Genomic DNA, 12,444 nt, shown 5'->3' on the forward strand with positions numbered 1-12,444 from the left:
ATAGTCTGTTAATAAGTTATTAATACCTAACTGTAATTGAATTAAATATTGAATCCTCTCGAGAACAGGCTTGGAATTGTGGATCTAAGTATTAAATTATTCCGAATTAAAGTATTATAAAAGTTCAAATCCACTAAAGAAGAAGGCTCTTTTATAAATTTTGAATAATCATTTTACCACACTCAATGTTAGAATATCCTAATGGACGTTTAAAATGTAAACGTATAGGGAACAGTAACATTGTGAAGATAAATTGTTTGATAATCATATGAGGTGTCTGTAGACTTAATGGACCAGACACCCAAAAAAAGGAAAGGAAAAAATAACTTTTAAGAAAGACCTGTGAAACACCATGATTGAAATATGTAGCCTATATTATGACAATATTATGAAATTCTAAAAATATGAGGGATAGGTGAATGGTAAAGGAGAAAATCCACAAACTATTAGGAAAAACACGGTAATTTTACTTGCAACAAGTAAAGAGATAGATTTGGAAGTAAATTCCGAAAAGACGAAGTACAGCCTATGATTATGTCTCGTAACCAGAACATTTTACGAAATGCCAATGTCATGTTAGTCCGCATTATTACGGTTGGGTTACTGCAGAATTAGCCTCCATGAAATTATTCAAGATTCAGATAGTCAATCAGACAGAACTACTAAATTAATTCTGATCTTGATCACGTCCAAGCCTTCAGAGACTATAACTGGGCATATTTTATGTCCATTGGGATATTCGCATCTTTGATCCTCAGTATGTCTGCACTTCTTCACATAAATTTTAATGATGCATCGTTTACGAGGCAATGTGTATTATTCTGTTACTTAATAGCATAATATTAACATATTTTTAGTGTAAAATACATTATCATTGCAAGTTCATCTTCAATTAAATATGTTCACAGTCTACCTATGCAATGTTGTACACAATGGTCCATAAGTCACTATTACTTACTTACTTACAAATGGCTTTTAAGAAACCCGGAGGTTCATTGCCGCCCTCACGTAAGCCCGCCATCGGTCCCTATCTTGTGCAAGATTAATCCAGTCTCTATTATCATATGCCACCTTCCTCAAATCCATTTTAATATTATCCTCTCTTCCCTTCTACGTCTCGGTCTCCCAAAAGGTCTTTTTCCTTCCGGCCTCTTAACTAACACTCTATATGCATTTCTGGTTTCGCCCATACGTGCTACATGGCCTGTACATTTCAAACGTCTGAATTTAATGTTACTAATTATGTCAGGTGAAGAATACAATGCATGCAGTTCTGCGTTATGTAACTTTCTCCATTCTCCTGTAACTTCATCCCTTTTAGCCCCAAATATTTTCCTAAAAACCTTATTCTCAAACACCTCTCTGTTTCTCTCAAAGTGAGAATCCATGCTTCACAACCATACAGAACAACCGGTAATATAACTGTTTTATAAATTCTAACTTTCAGATTTTTTGACAGCAGACTAGATGATAAAAGCTTCTAAACCGAATAATAACATGCATTTCCTATATTTATTCTGAGTTTAATTTCTTCCCGAGTGTCATTTGTATTTGTTACTGTTGCTCCAAGATATTTGAATTTTTCCACCTCTCTGAAAGATAAATCTCCAATTTTTATATTTCCATTTCGTAGAATATTCTGGTCACGAGACATAATCATATACTTTGTCTTTTCGGGGTTTATTTCCAAACCTATCGCTTTACTTGCTTCAAGTAAAATTTCCGTGTTTTTCCTAATCGTTTGTGGATTTTCTCCTAACATATTCACGTCATCCGCATAGAGAAGAAGCTGATGTAACCCGTTCAATTCCAAACCCTCTCTGTTATCCTGAGCTTTCCTGATGGCATAATCTAGAGCGAAGTTAAAAAGTAAAGGTGATAGTGCATCTCCTTGCCATAAGTCATTGTACCCTTACGAATTGCATAGATAGTCTATCATTATTAATATAACTTAAGTTATAAATATCTGGAATACCGTATGGTGACATTTAGCATATTATGGCAACAAAACAAACGGATGGTAGCAGTGAAGTGACTGACGAAATAAATATCGCGTCAATCTAAAGAGTTTTTTAATTGCTCAGGATCTTGTTCGATTGGAGTGCGTGTTTGGATCCATAGAAGATCGCGTGCAGGGAGATTCTTTGAGAATTATAATAATTTAGTTAATGAATGGTATATGTTTCTAACATTGAGTGTGGAATAGATTAATTAGGCCTAATACGCTGTAGCTTTGTATTTATGTATTATTACTTTTTTATTATATTTATCCTAAATATTAATGCCAGAAAATCATGATCAAATTGTTATCACAATAGAAGGGTAAGGTCCATAGATTGTAGGCGTACTCATTGTAAGACATAAGTTTTGCTTTTCTCAACTTCTGGGCTATATTAGGCTATTACTATTTTATCCAATTCCACACGGATTTTGCAGTCTTTCCAGGAATTAAAAAAGTGCCTTTCCCTCTAGAATTATGTTCGGGCAGATATGATACACAGCCAATTAGACATCTGCATTTATCACGAACTCTGAACTCACATGTAATCTTTCATAAAACCAAATATGACTTAGTTTGCGTAATCCCATGTTGCAAATCCTTACTGTAAGGTATATTGGACACGGAGTTTACTAGTTCGATCCCATGGTCGGTCCGGAGCCAAGAAGTAAACAATACTAGTTCGGTCCCGGTTCATTAAGTTAACAGTACCACTTCGGTCCCGGATCAGTACTGGTTGGAAATCAACATTTTTCTTCCCGTTCTATGCAGACTTAGGACTGTCATAGGGACGGGTAAATTCGTGACTCGAAACTTCAGACTACAAAATCAGCAGTCAAAACTATACAACATTTCTAGGATTTTTTATAGACTCTAGCTTAACGTAGGAAAAACATATCGATTATATGTGTACAAAGTTATCAAGAGTTTATATTTGTTAAAGAAACTAGTGACATGCGTTTCTCAATATTAATCTAAGATGTGCTTGCTTTTTTCAGTCAATAATCCGATATCTTAATTTTCTGGGAGAATGGTACCAAAATTGGAAATCTTTTGATTTTGCAAAGAAAATCCGTTAAAATTTCATGAAGATCAAACTATTTTGAACGTTTCTAGATCTAGTCCTTCATACTCGACATAATATCGACAATTAATTATTCATTAGTGGCCAATATTCATGATCACGAAATTAGAAATAGAGAACAAATTAATATTTCATACTGTAGATTACAAAAGACTAACACAAATTTTTTTGTTATTAGGATGAAATTATATAATAACTTTCCCAGTCAATATTACAATTTACAAATCAAAACTTTTAAAACTAGATTTTACAATTATTGGTTATCAAAAAATCCTTTTTACTCTGCTGGTGAATTTTTAACACGAATTCTAAATAAATTGGTTTTTACTAAAGTATTAATATTCCATATGTGAATTGTTTTAACCTATTTTATTGTTTTTTTTTCAAATGTTTCATATGTGGCGAAGCCTATTACTTGTATGTTTAATGGCCTGATAAATTGAACTAATAATGTTTTGAATGACGATTAGACTGCTCAGCATGGTTACTTTCGGAAACTAAGTAAAACTGGAAGACTAATGATCAGGCTTCGGTCCTGGGCACAGAAACGCTTGAAGTTTAGAACGCACGGACGATAGTGTTCTGTTGGTCGAGAGAACTGGGAGATGGAGCGCGTCGTTACTTCGTGTCTCAATATGTAAACAATCCATCATAGTACGGCACAAAATATATTTCACCCTGTACAGATGCAATATATACAGTACATTCCTAGTGTAGACAATAAGTATCTACGATTAAAGTATTAATGTGAGTTGTAACCTTCAATCAGGTGTCCCTACTCCGAAGCCTGTTACACGTATCGCAGCCAAGCAGCAATACACACAACGGTAATGCACATTACGGACCCACCTGTGCTGTTGCAGTCACCCCACACGGGTCATGACGTCATTTATACTCCGTGTACTGTAAACCTCATACTGGTTACTCTGTGTTCCTAGGCCGAAGCCTGCTAATGACGTAGGTTTGCTGTATGTAAAATACACTCTCGCTATCAAAATTCCATTGCCGCTGAATGGCATTGTACTTAATGCAGCGTTGTTAAATAATATTCTAAAAATAAGTGCACTACAATCACCATACAGTCTGGATCTGGCGTCTTCGGACTACAGCATGTTCGGAGTCATAAGTTGTAAGATGTGAGGTTAATATTTTAAGACGAAAAATTGTCTCATATCTACGCATATTTTGGAGATGCTGAAGCGAAGTTTAGCATAAGGGCGTCAATCAAATTGTAGTAACATAACGACAGATGTATCGTTGGCTATGGTAACTTCATGGAGACGTAAACAAATACACGATGTTTCTGTCGTGGCTGATTGTCTCTGCAGAACTAATTTTAGCCCAACACAGATACTAATTTGATCATAACTTCTGGCATGCTCTTTCTGTTATTCTTAAATAAATACTTGCACTATAAATTTTTACCGTTAAGAGGTTTATTAGTCAGAAACTTCTAATTAAGCTTTCAACTTGCTTTAGTAAATAATATAACAGCAGTGTTAAGAATTACAGTCCATTGCCCCTTTGCTAGAAGTCTAGATTTATATTCGAAAATATTATTTAACATGAATACCTTTTATATTGTTTCAAGTATCAGAATTTTAAAATTATCATTCTTCATTTCACTTTTAACTACTTTGTAGAGTGAAATCTACTATAGCATGCTGGCATTAAAATATACTGGAAGCTTTAAATGATGCTTTTTTATGTATCTACTTGCATTTTGATAGCACTCTACCACATACGACTTCTTCTTGTAGGAAGGCCGGGCACCATGTAGTGCCTGGAGAAACACCTGTGACCTTCCTAGTAGTTCATGATTGTATATTGATTGTTGTGCCCGCGGCAGTTAGTGCTAACAAAGACAAATAAAGCTAGTACATCAATAGCCTTATTGGCAGACTACACTATACTGTACACTACATCAATTGGAAACCAAGCCGTGCCAAGAGAGGTAGGGGGGGACTACATATCAACTTGGATATTGTAAACAGACTGGAGTGGTTACCTTCGTACCACTGATCTAAGTACAGGGTGTTCTCAGTGCTGGTTGCTTCTGCTGCAATACTGTACCTGTACGCAAAGACAGCAAATTCACCTTAATATATAATATTTGTTTGGGGATACGTATTACTACATAGCTAACAAAAATTACTGAGTGAATTGACCGAATGGAAATAGTATGCTTCCAAAAATCCTTATTCTTATTTCGGTCATCTAGAAAATAAATCCAAATCAGTTCAGCCAATCCAAGTCATTGACTCAGTCAATGAAGTAAATCAAACTTCTTAGAGTGAATTTAGTTAGTCAAGTAAACAAGTGAAGAGTGATTTCGTCTGTCGAGTCGTCAGGTAAATCTGTGAAATTATTCATTCCAGTTCCGTCCAGTCAGATCATCCAGTGCAGTCCTATTAATCCAGTCAGATTATCCAGTCTATCCAATTAGATGAATTAATCCAGTCCAATCTACTGTATACAGCTAAGTTAATCAGTCGAGTCTAGTCAATCCACTCAGGTAATTCAGTCCAGTCCAATGAGCCCATTTAGACCATTCTGTCCGGTTCGTCCAATCCGATCATACAGCCGAGGCAAATCATTCTGTTCAGTCAGTCCATTCTGATCATTTACTCCAGTCAGTTCAAAATGGTCATTCACTCCACTAAGATCATTCCATTCCATCAATTCAGCCTAATTATTCTATCCAGGCAGTCCAGATTCATAATTCATTACAATCAGTCCAGTCTGATCATTCAGTCCAATAAGATCATTCTGTTAAGTTTAGTCTGATTATTTTGTCCAGTCAGTCCATATTCATAATTTATTACAATCAAATAATTCTGTAAAGTTCAGTCTTATTATATTTAGTCTCATTATTTTGTCCAGTCAGTCCACTTTCATAATTCATTACAATAAGTTCAGTGTGATTATTCAGTCCAATACGATAAATTTGTCAATAATTAACTCGGCCTGATCATTCTATCGAGTGAGTCCAGTCAGATCTTGCAGTTCATTAAGATAATTCTGTTCAAGCAATTCAGTCTGATTATTCTGTCCACTAAATCCAATTTCATAATTCATTACAATCATTCCAGTCATAAGATCAGTACGTTTATTTAATTCAGTCTGATCATTCTATCCAGTGAGTACAGTCTATTCATTCAGTCCAGCAAGATCAGTCTGTTTAGGTAAATTCTGTTTGATTACGTTCACTCAATTTAATTTTATAATTCATTACAATAATTACAGTCGGATTATTCATTCCAGTAAGATCAGTCTGTTTAGTTAAATCAGTATGATCTTTTATCCAGTGAATCCAGTCTTTTCATTCAGTCTAGTGAAATTGAGTATGATTATTCTGGTCCACCAATTCAATCTGATTATTCTTTCCAGTAAATTGTGTCATAATTCATTAAAATCAGTCCAGTATTATCATTCAGTACAGCAAGATCAGTCTGTTTAGGTAATTCAGTCTGATTATTATATCCAATAAGTCTAGTGAGATCATTCAATAGAGTAAGATCATTCTGTTCAGTCAATTCGATCTGATTATTCTGTCCAGTCTAATTTCATAATTCATTACAATCAATTCAGTCTCATCATTCAGTCCAGTAAGATAAATCTGTTATTAGTTAATTTAGTCTGATCATTCTATCTAGTGAGTCCAGTCTGATCATTATGTCCAGTAAGATCATTTTGTTCAGGCAATTCAGTCTGATTATTTTGTCTGTCAGCCCACTTTCATAATTCATTACAATCAGTTGAGTCAGATTATTCAGTCAAGTAAGATCAATCTGTTACTAGTTAATTCAGTCCGATCATTCTATCCAATAAGTTTAGTTTGATCGTTCAGCCGATTAAGACCATTCTGTTCAGGCAATTCAATCTGATTATTCTGTCCAGTCAATTCAATTCCATAATTAATTACAATCATTTCAATCTGATCATTTAGCCTAATAATACGAATCTGTTAATAGTTAATTCAGTCTGATCATTCTATCCAGTGAGTCCAGCCTGATCATTCAGTGCATTAAGATCCAGTCAGATCATTCTGTTCAGTCAATTCTATTTTATTATTTTGTCCAATCAATCCAATTTCATAATCGATCAATCTATTACTAGTTAATTCAGCCTGATCATATTATCCAATCTGTCCATTCTGTTTATTCAGTCAAGTAAGATTATTTTGTTCAGTCAATTCAGTATGATTAATTGTCAACTCAACCAAATTTCATAATTTATTACTAACAGTCCAGTCTGATCATTCAAACCAGTAAGATCATTCTGTTCAGTTAATTCAGTCTGGTTATTGAGCACAATAACATTGTGTTCGGTCAATTCAGTATGATATAATCAATCAAGTCTATTGTTCAGTCCAGTCATTTTTTCATTCATATTATTCTGTTCAGCCAGTCCATTCAGATCATTGAATCTATCAATCGGGTTGCCATATAGTTTAGTCAAGTAATTGAGTCTAACTAATCCAATCAGATCAGTCCAGCCAAGGAATTTAGTACAATTGATCCAGTCTGGTCGTTTAATCCAACAGTTCATTCAGGTCAGTCCGTCCAGTCAAATAAAACCAGTTAGATGACAGTTAAGGTAGCCCAGTCAATTCTATCAGTCCAGTAAATCTAATCCGTTCAGTCATCTAGTAATGCAATCAGTCTATCTGTCGGCCAGTCACTCAATCCCGTAGGTCATTCTAATCAGTTCAATATGTTCAATCAATTCAGTAACTAGTTAATTCATGCAGTTAGTTGTGGTTAAACAGTGAGTTCAGTAAGTAAACTCAGTCATTCCCGTAGTACAGTGGAGCAAGTCAACCAATCATTAAATTTTCCTGTATCAGACAAATCAAAAGAAGGTAAAGGTAACCCCATGACACGCCATGAAGGCACTTGGGGGGCATGGAGGTAGAGCTACATGCTTTCTTAGCCTCGGTACTAGAATGAGTTGATGTGGTCGGCACCACGTCCGACCGACTTTATCCCCGGGGAAGACCCGGTACTCAATTTGATAGGAGGCTGAGTGAACTTCGGGGCCGTTCTGGAAATTTGGCAACGAGAAAATCCCGCTACCACCCGGAATCGAACCCGGACAACAGTCATATCAAGAAGTCAATATCAATTTCATTACAGTTAGTATAGTGTTGGAATTTAAATAAAAAGAATATTCTGAGACAAAGCACGTACTTTATTTTGCAGAATTGGAAAACAGTCCCACTTAGAGCTTAAGGCTATCTAGTGCAAGGAGTAGAAATTAGTTGACATTGCTCTTTTTTCAAAATGGCTGATTCATGGTTGTTTCAACAATATACATGGTGAAAGTTAAATAATCTTGCAGATTGAAAGGGGCTATAGAGTACACTTAAATGAATGGAAAACCTATATTACTTTTTGTGATTAAATGCACGGTTAATTAGAAAATTAAGTTGAAAGTTTCTACAATCTGACAACATCGCTACGAACACAGTCCTCGTTCTTCTCGTAATACTAAAAAGTCAACGAACTCAGGTCTGTTTCCGTTCGTGAACTACCTCGCGCCTCCGTCTCTGGCTACAACGTTGTAATCTTGTTGCATCGTTCAGTGGAATGGAATTGGTGGCTTTTAAATTAAGGGTGTATGTATGTAAACGATCACAATTATTATCAGAAAATGCAGGCCCTAAATTTCTAAAATTTTATAATGAAATGAACTCACAATTGGACAAAAATTACAAGGTACCACAACAAGACTTATTAGAACTTAAATATCTGATAAAAGTATAAACAAGGTTACTAATAATATTTTTAAGAATTCACTTTTCACTTTAAATTAAATTTTCACATATATTATTTCAAAACTCCACAACCATTCGAGATAGAATTCTGAAATGTTGTACACTGACTTAACATGAATTTATGCAATAGGTAGACTACAATATTGACCATTTTGTTTTTGAAAATAGAGAAAAATTAGGTCACAAAATATTTTGTAAATTTTAATATATTTTATATAGGACAAATAAAAAATTAATTGTATTAAAATAAACAACTCTACATGTATGAGAGTAGTCTACTTTTCAGAAATAAGTGTTTATTACATGCAGGAAAAATATTAAAGATACCAGAGAGACCATAACAATGTTATGGTTACCAAATGATGTAACTGCAGATTTTTTTCATACTCTGATAAAATTGGTTCGAAAAATATTATTGGTAAACGTTTTTTACTTTTATCAGATATTTAAGTTCTAATGTAGTACCTTGTAATTTTTGTTCAATTGTGAGTTCATTTTCTAATAAAATTTTAGAAATTTAGAGCCTGCATTTTTTTTATAATATTTGTGATCGTTCACGTACATATACCTTTAAAGTTACTCGAAAACATGGTATTGAAATACACCATAGAGATAAATAATTCTTTATTAGATTTTCTATCGATATGGACAAAAATCACGATCCTACTTACAATAGTTACTGAACAAGAGGATGTTAAAGTTTTGGGGAAAAACTTTTCTTTTTGAGAAAACTGTGAACTTTCCACCAATATGGTATTACACTTTTTTGTTACATACAACATGAGCTATTCGCTCTGAAAATCTGCAGGGTTATTTCACTTCCATCCTGTATAAATAATATAGAATTTCAGAATAAGATATCAAAATAAAGTTCTATAAAGTAAAATTGATATACTGAATGAAATCCTGTATATCATTTTTCTTGTTCTTGAATGTATGTAAATCTTCATTCATCCAATTTCGCAATATTTTTTTTTCGTGGGTGGGCCGCAAGGCTAAACAGTATGGCAGCAGGCTAGCGACAAGTACTGAGAATTTGTAGTAACAAGAGGTAGTACCCTATTGTTTCGGTCAAGGGGGGCTGACGTTCCTGCCGCTCAGATCAGCACTCTTGGTGCCGTTGGTGCGGGGCATCAGGCTTGAGTTTCTCCGCTCGTGTTCTTCTGCAACAAGATGACGTCACAAGTCTTCTTGACGTTACAGCCAGGACTCGAAGGGGGCATTTAGGGAAGGACACTTGTACACATTGACACTACGACACTACCAGCGCTCACTCACTAGTGTGATTGGAAATACATATCCATGTGACACCTAATATCACATATCTTTTGAGAAAAATACTGTTTTTCATTATTAAAAATTGTAACTACAAGAACATACCAACTAAACTGATCAATTACCACTTTGTGACTATTAATTTTGTTATGAAAAGTCACTGTAAATAAGATTGTAAATACCGGTACAAAAAAAAAAAAAACATGTACATGTGGTTGATCTGAAGCAAGAAGAAAGCAGTTGCGAATGGTTAAGAAGAGAAGATTTGCCTTCAGATGAACAGAAACTAAAGTGAGAAAGTGTTCCTAACTTGTGGATACCATTACCGTTTCACTCAAGTATTTTTAGCAGTTTTTAATGATCACAAAGTTTGGCACCTCTTCTTGCCACAATTTTTGTTCACATGAATACGGAAATAGAGCAGTCTTCAGCGTTGTGATTTTCTGTCTCATTGACATTAGAAAAGTTAAATCTGCACTTGTTCTAAACGTGTAGCCTATATTGCGTTACGCTTAACAACTGCCATCTTTGAAGCAAAATGTTGTTATATACGATTTCTGTATCTCAGATTTATTGTAAGTTGGAAAATACAATTTGAGTAAAAAATGGAACATTTCTTCTAGCTTTCCTATTTTCAATTGTAAGAAAATATACTTTTATACCGAAGTTACGGAGGGTGAAGAAAAGGATAGTTGAACATGATTTCAAAAATTGTTTCACTTATAAAGAATGTCTTCTTCATTTGAATGGTACAATGTACTTGTTTTTTCGATTCTTTTATTCTTCAGCTCCAAAACGTACAAAATACAAAGCAAATGCTTTAAATATATTTAAAGAGATAAATTTATGGCTTATAAATGAAGAGCATAGGGGAACTGTACAAAATAACAAGCACATTTGTCTAAAGAAATAGACTCTAATGGGTCTTGAAACTTTTAACTTGCTGTCCTGTAAAAACGGTAAAACGTGAATTATCAAGTTTTTTCCCCTGTACTCTTCAAATTTAAAATGCATGTTTGAAGTTTACAAATTTAATACAAGATATATGATTTAAGGGAATAAAGACCATCTAAATCATTTAGCGTTGTTCCAATTACGCCACGTGTTGATTTCAGTCCACAGATTTCGTAAGGTATTCAAAATGGCTCCCCTAACCCCATTCAATGTCAAACAATATACCGCTATGTCTGTATTGAAGATAGTTCAAAGTTTTCAGCAACACTGTTCGGTTGACCTGTCGTACCAGATTTCTAATTCTTCTCAAGGTCTTGTGGTTAGTCCTGATAGATCCTTCACTTCAAATAGCCCCGCAAGAAAATCCTAATTGGTTGAGATCAAGGGATTTTGGGGGCCATTCCAGATCCATTGCTATTTCTATTTAGTAGTTCTTGATTGCTTTTGTCTATTATTATTTAATTCAAGGCCCTTTATTTTCTGTAGTGGTAAATTGATATAGGCCTAATGAAGCATTTTTCTTTGTTATGTATATATACATACATTTCAATCATATTTTAGGCAATTTTTACAAAATAATAGTTTATGAAATGGCATAATTTTGTACTTTTTGAGATTTAGCCTTGAATGATACAATAATTGAAGAATAAGCATATTATATCATAACAAAGACGCCTAGCACATCGTTTATAAGTTTTAAAACATTTATTTTGAAAGCGTATTCAAAATATCAATTTTTTTCACCCTCTATAATTTTTGTATGAAGAGTTCCTTCATAAAATTAAAAATAGGAATGCTACAAGCATTGTAGTTCACTTTTACTCAACTTATATTATATCGATGTGACGCAATATGAATAGGCTGCCATACTTTTGGTAAACTTGCTATGTACATATTGCATTTTGAATTATAACTGGAAAAAATACATCGATATGACTCTAAATGTATAAACCATGACCTTTTGAGGAAGATTTTGTTACATAATGCTTCCTATTTTAAATTGTAAGTAGAAGAATTTTGCAATACAATGCTAAATTTACTGACTATGATTTTCGGGATGAAAATTCGAAATTTCTGAGTATATATAGCAGCAATCTCTTTAATTGGTTAGGTACCAACTCTTGGGATACAAATGAGTTCTTGAAGAGGGTAGGTTAAAAGATAAAAAAATATAAGAGAAATGTGAAAAACGATTAATTCCTAGCAGAATACAGACCAGCGTGACTTTAAATTTAAGATCACAGCATTTAAAAATATGTTTTTTTTATTTCTTAGGCTATTATTTGTTTGTGTAAGATATTCGTTGATTTAGAAGATGTAATTATCGTAATTTATTTCTTGCTGTGTTTCTTT

At 33.9% G+C, this 12,444-nt stretch overlaps 1 protein-coding gene across 3 annotated transcripts in view; it reads right to left on the reverse strand.

The window, feature by feature from the left end:
* Window positions 1-12,444, reverse strand: part of Shaw (Shaker cognate w) — a 185,122-nt gene that overhangs the window by 20,570 nt on the left and 152,108 nt on the right. The window contains exon 7 of one of the 3 annotated variants that reach the window (XM_069843534.1): window positions 9,921-10,025. The exons of the other annotated variants lie outside the window; for them this stretch is intronic. Coding sequence (XP_069699635.1) covers window positions 9,934-10,025 — 92 coding nt within the window. The 3' untranslated portion in view covers window positions 9,921-9,933. The remainder of the gene's footprint in view (window positions 1-9,920; window positions 10,026-12,444) is intronic. 3 annotated transcript variants of the gene reach the window in all.

The sequence above is a fragment of the Periplaneta americana genome, chromosome 13 (assembly GCF_040183065.1).
Source record: "Periplaneta americana isolate PAMFEO1 chromosome 13, P.americana_PAMFEO1_priV1, whole genome shotgun sequence".
Taxonomy (NCBI): domain Eukaryota; kingdom Metazoa; phylum Arthropoda; class Insecta; order Blattodea; family Blattidae; genus Periplaneta; species Periplaneta americana.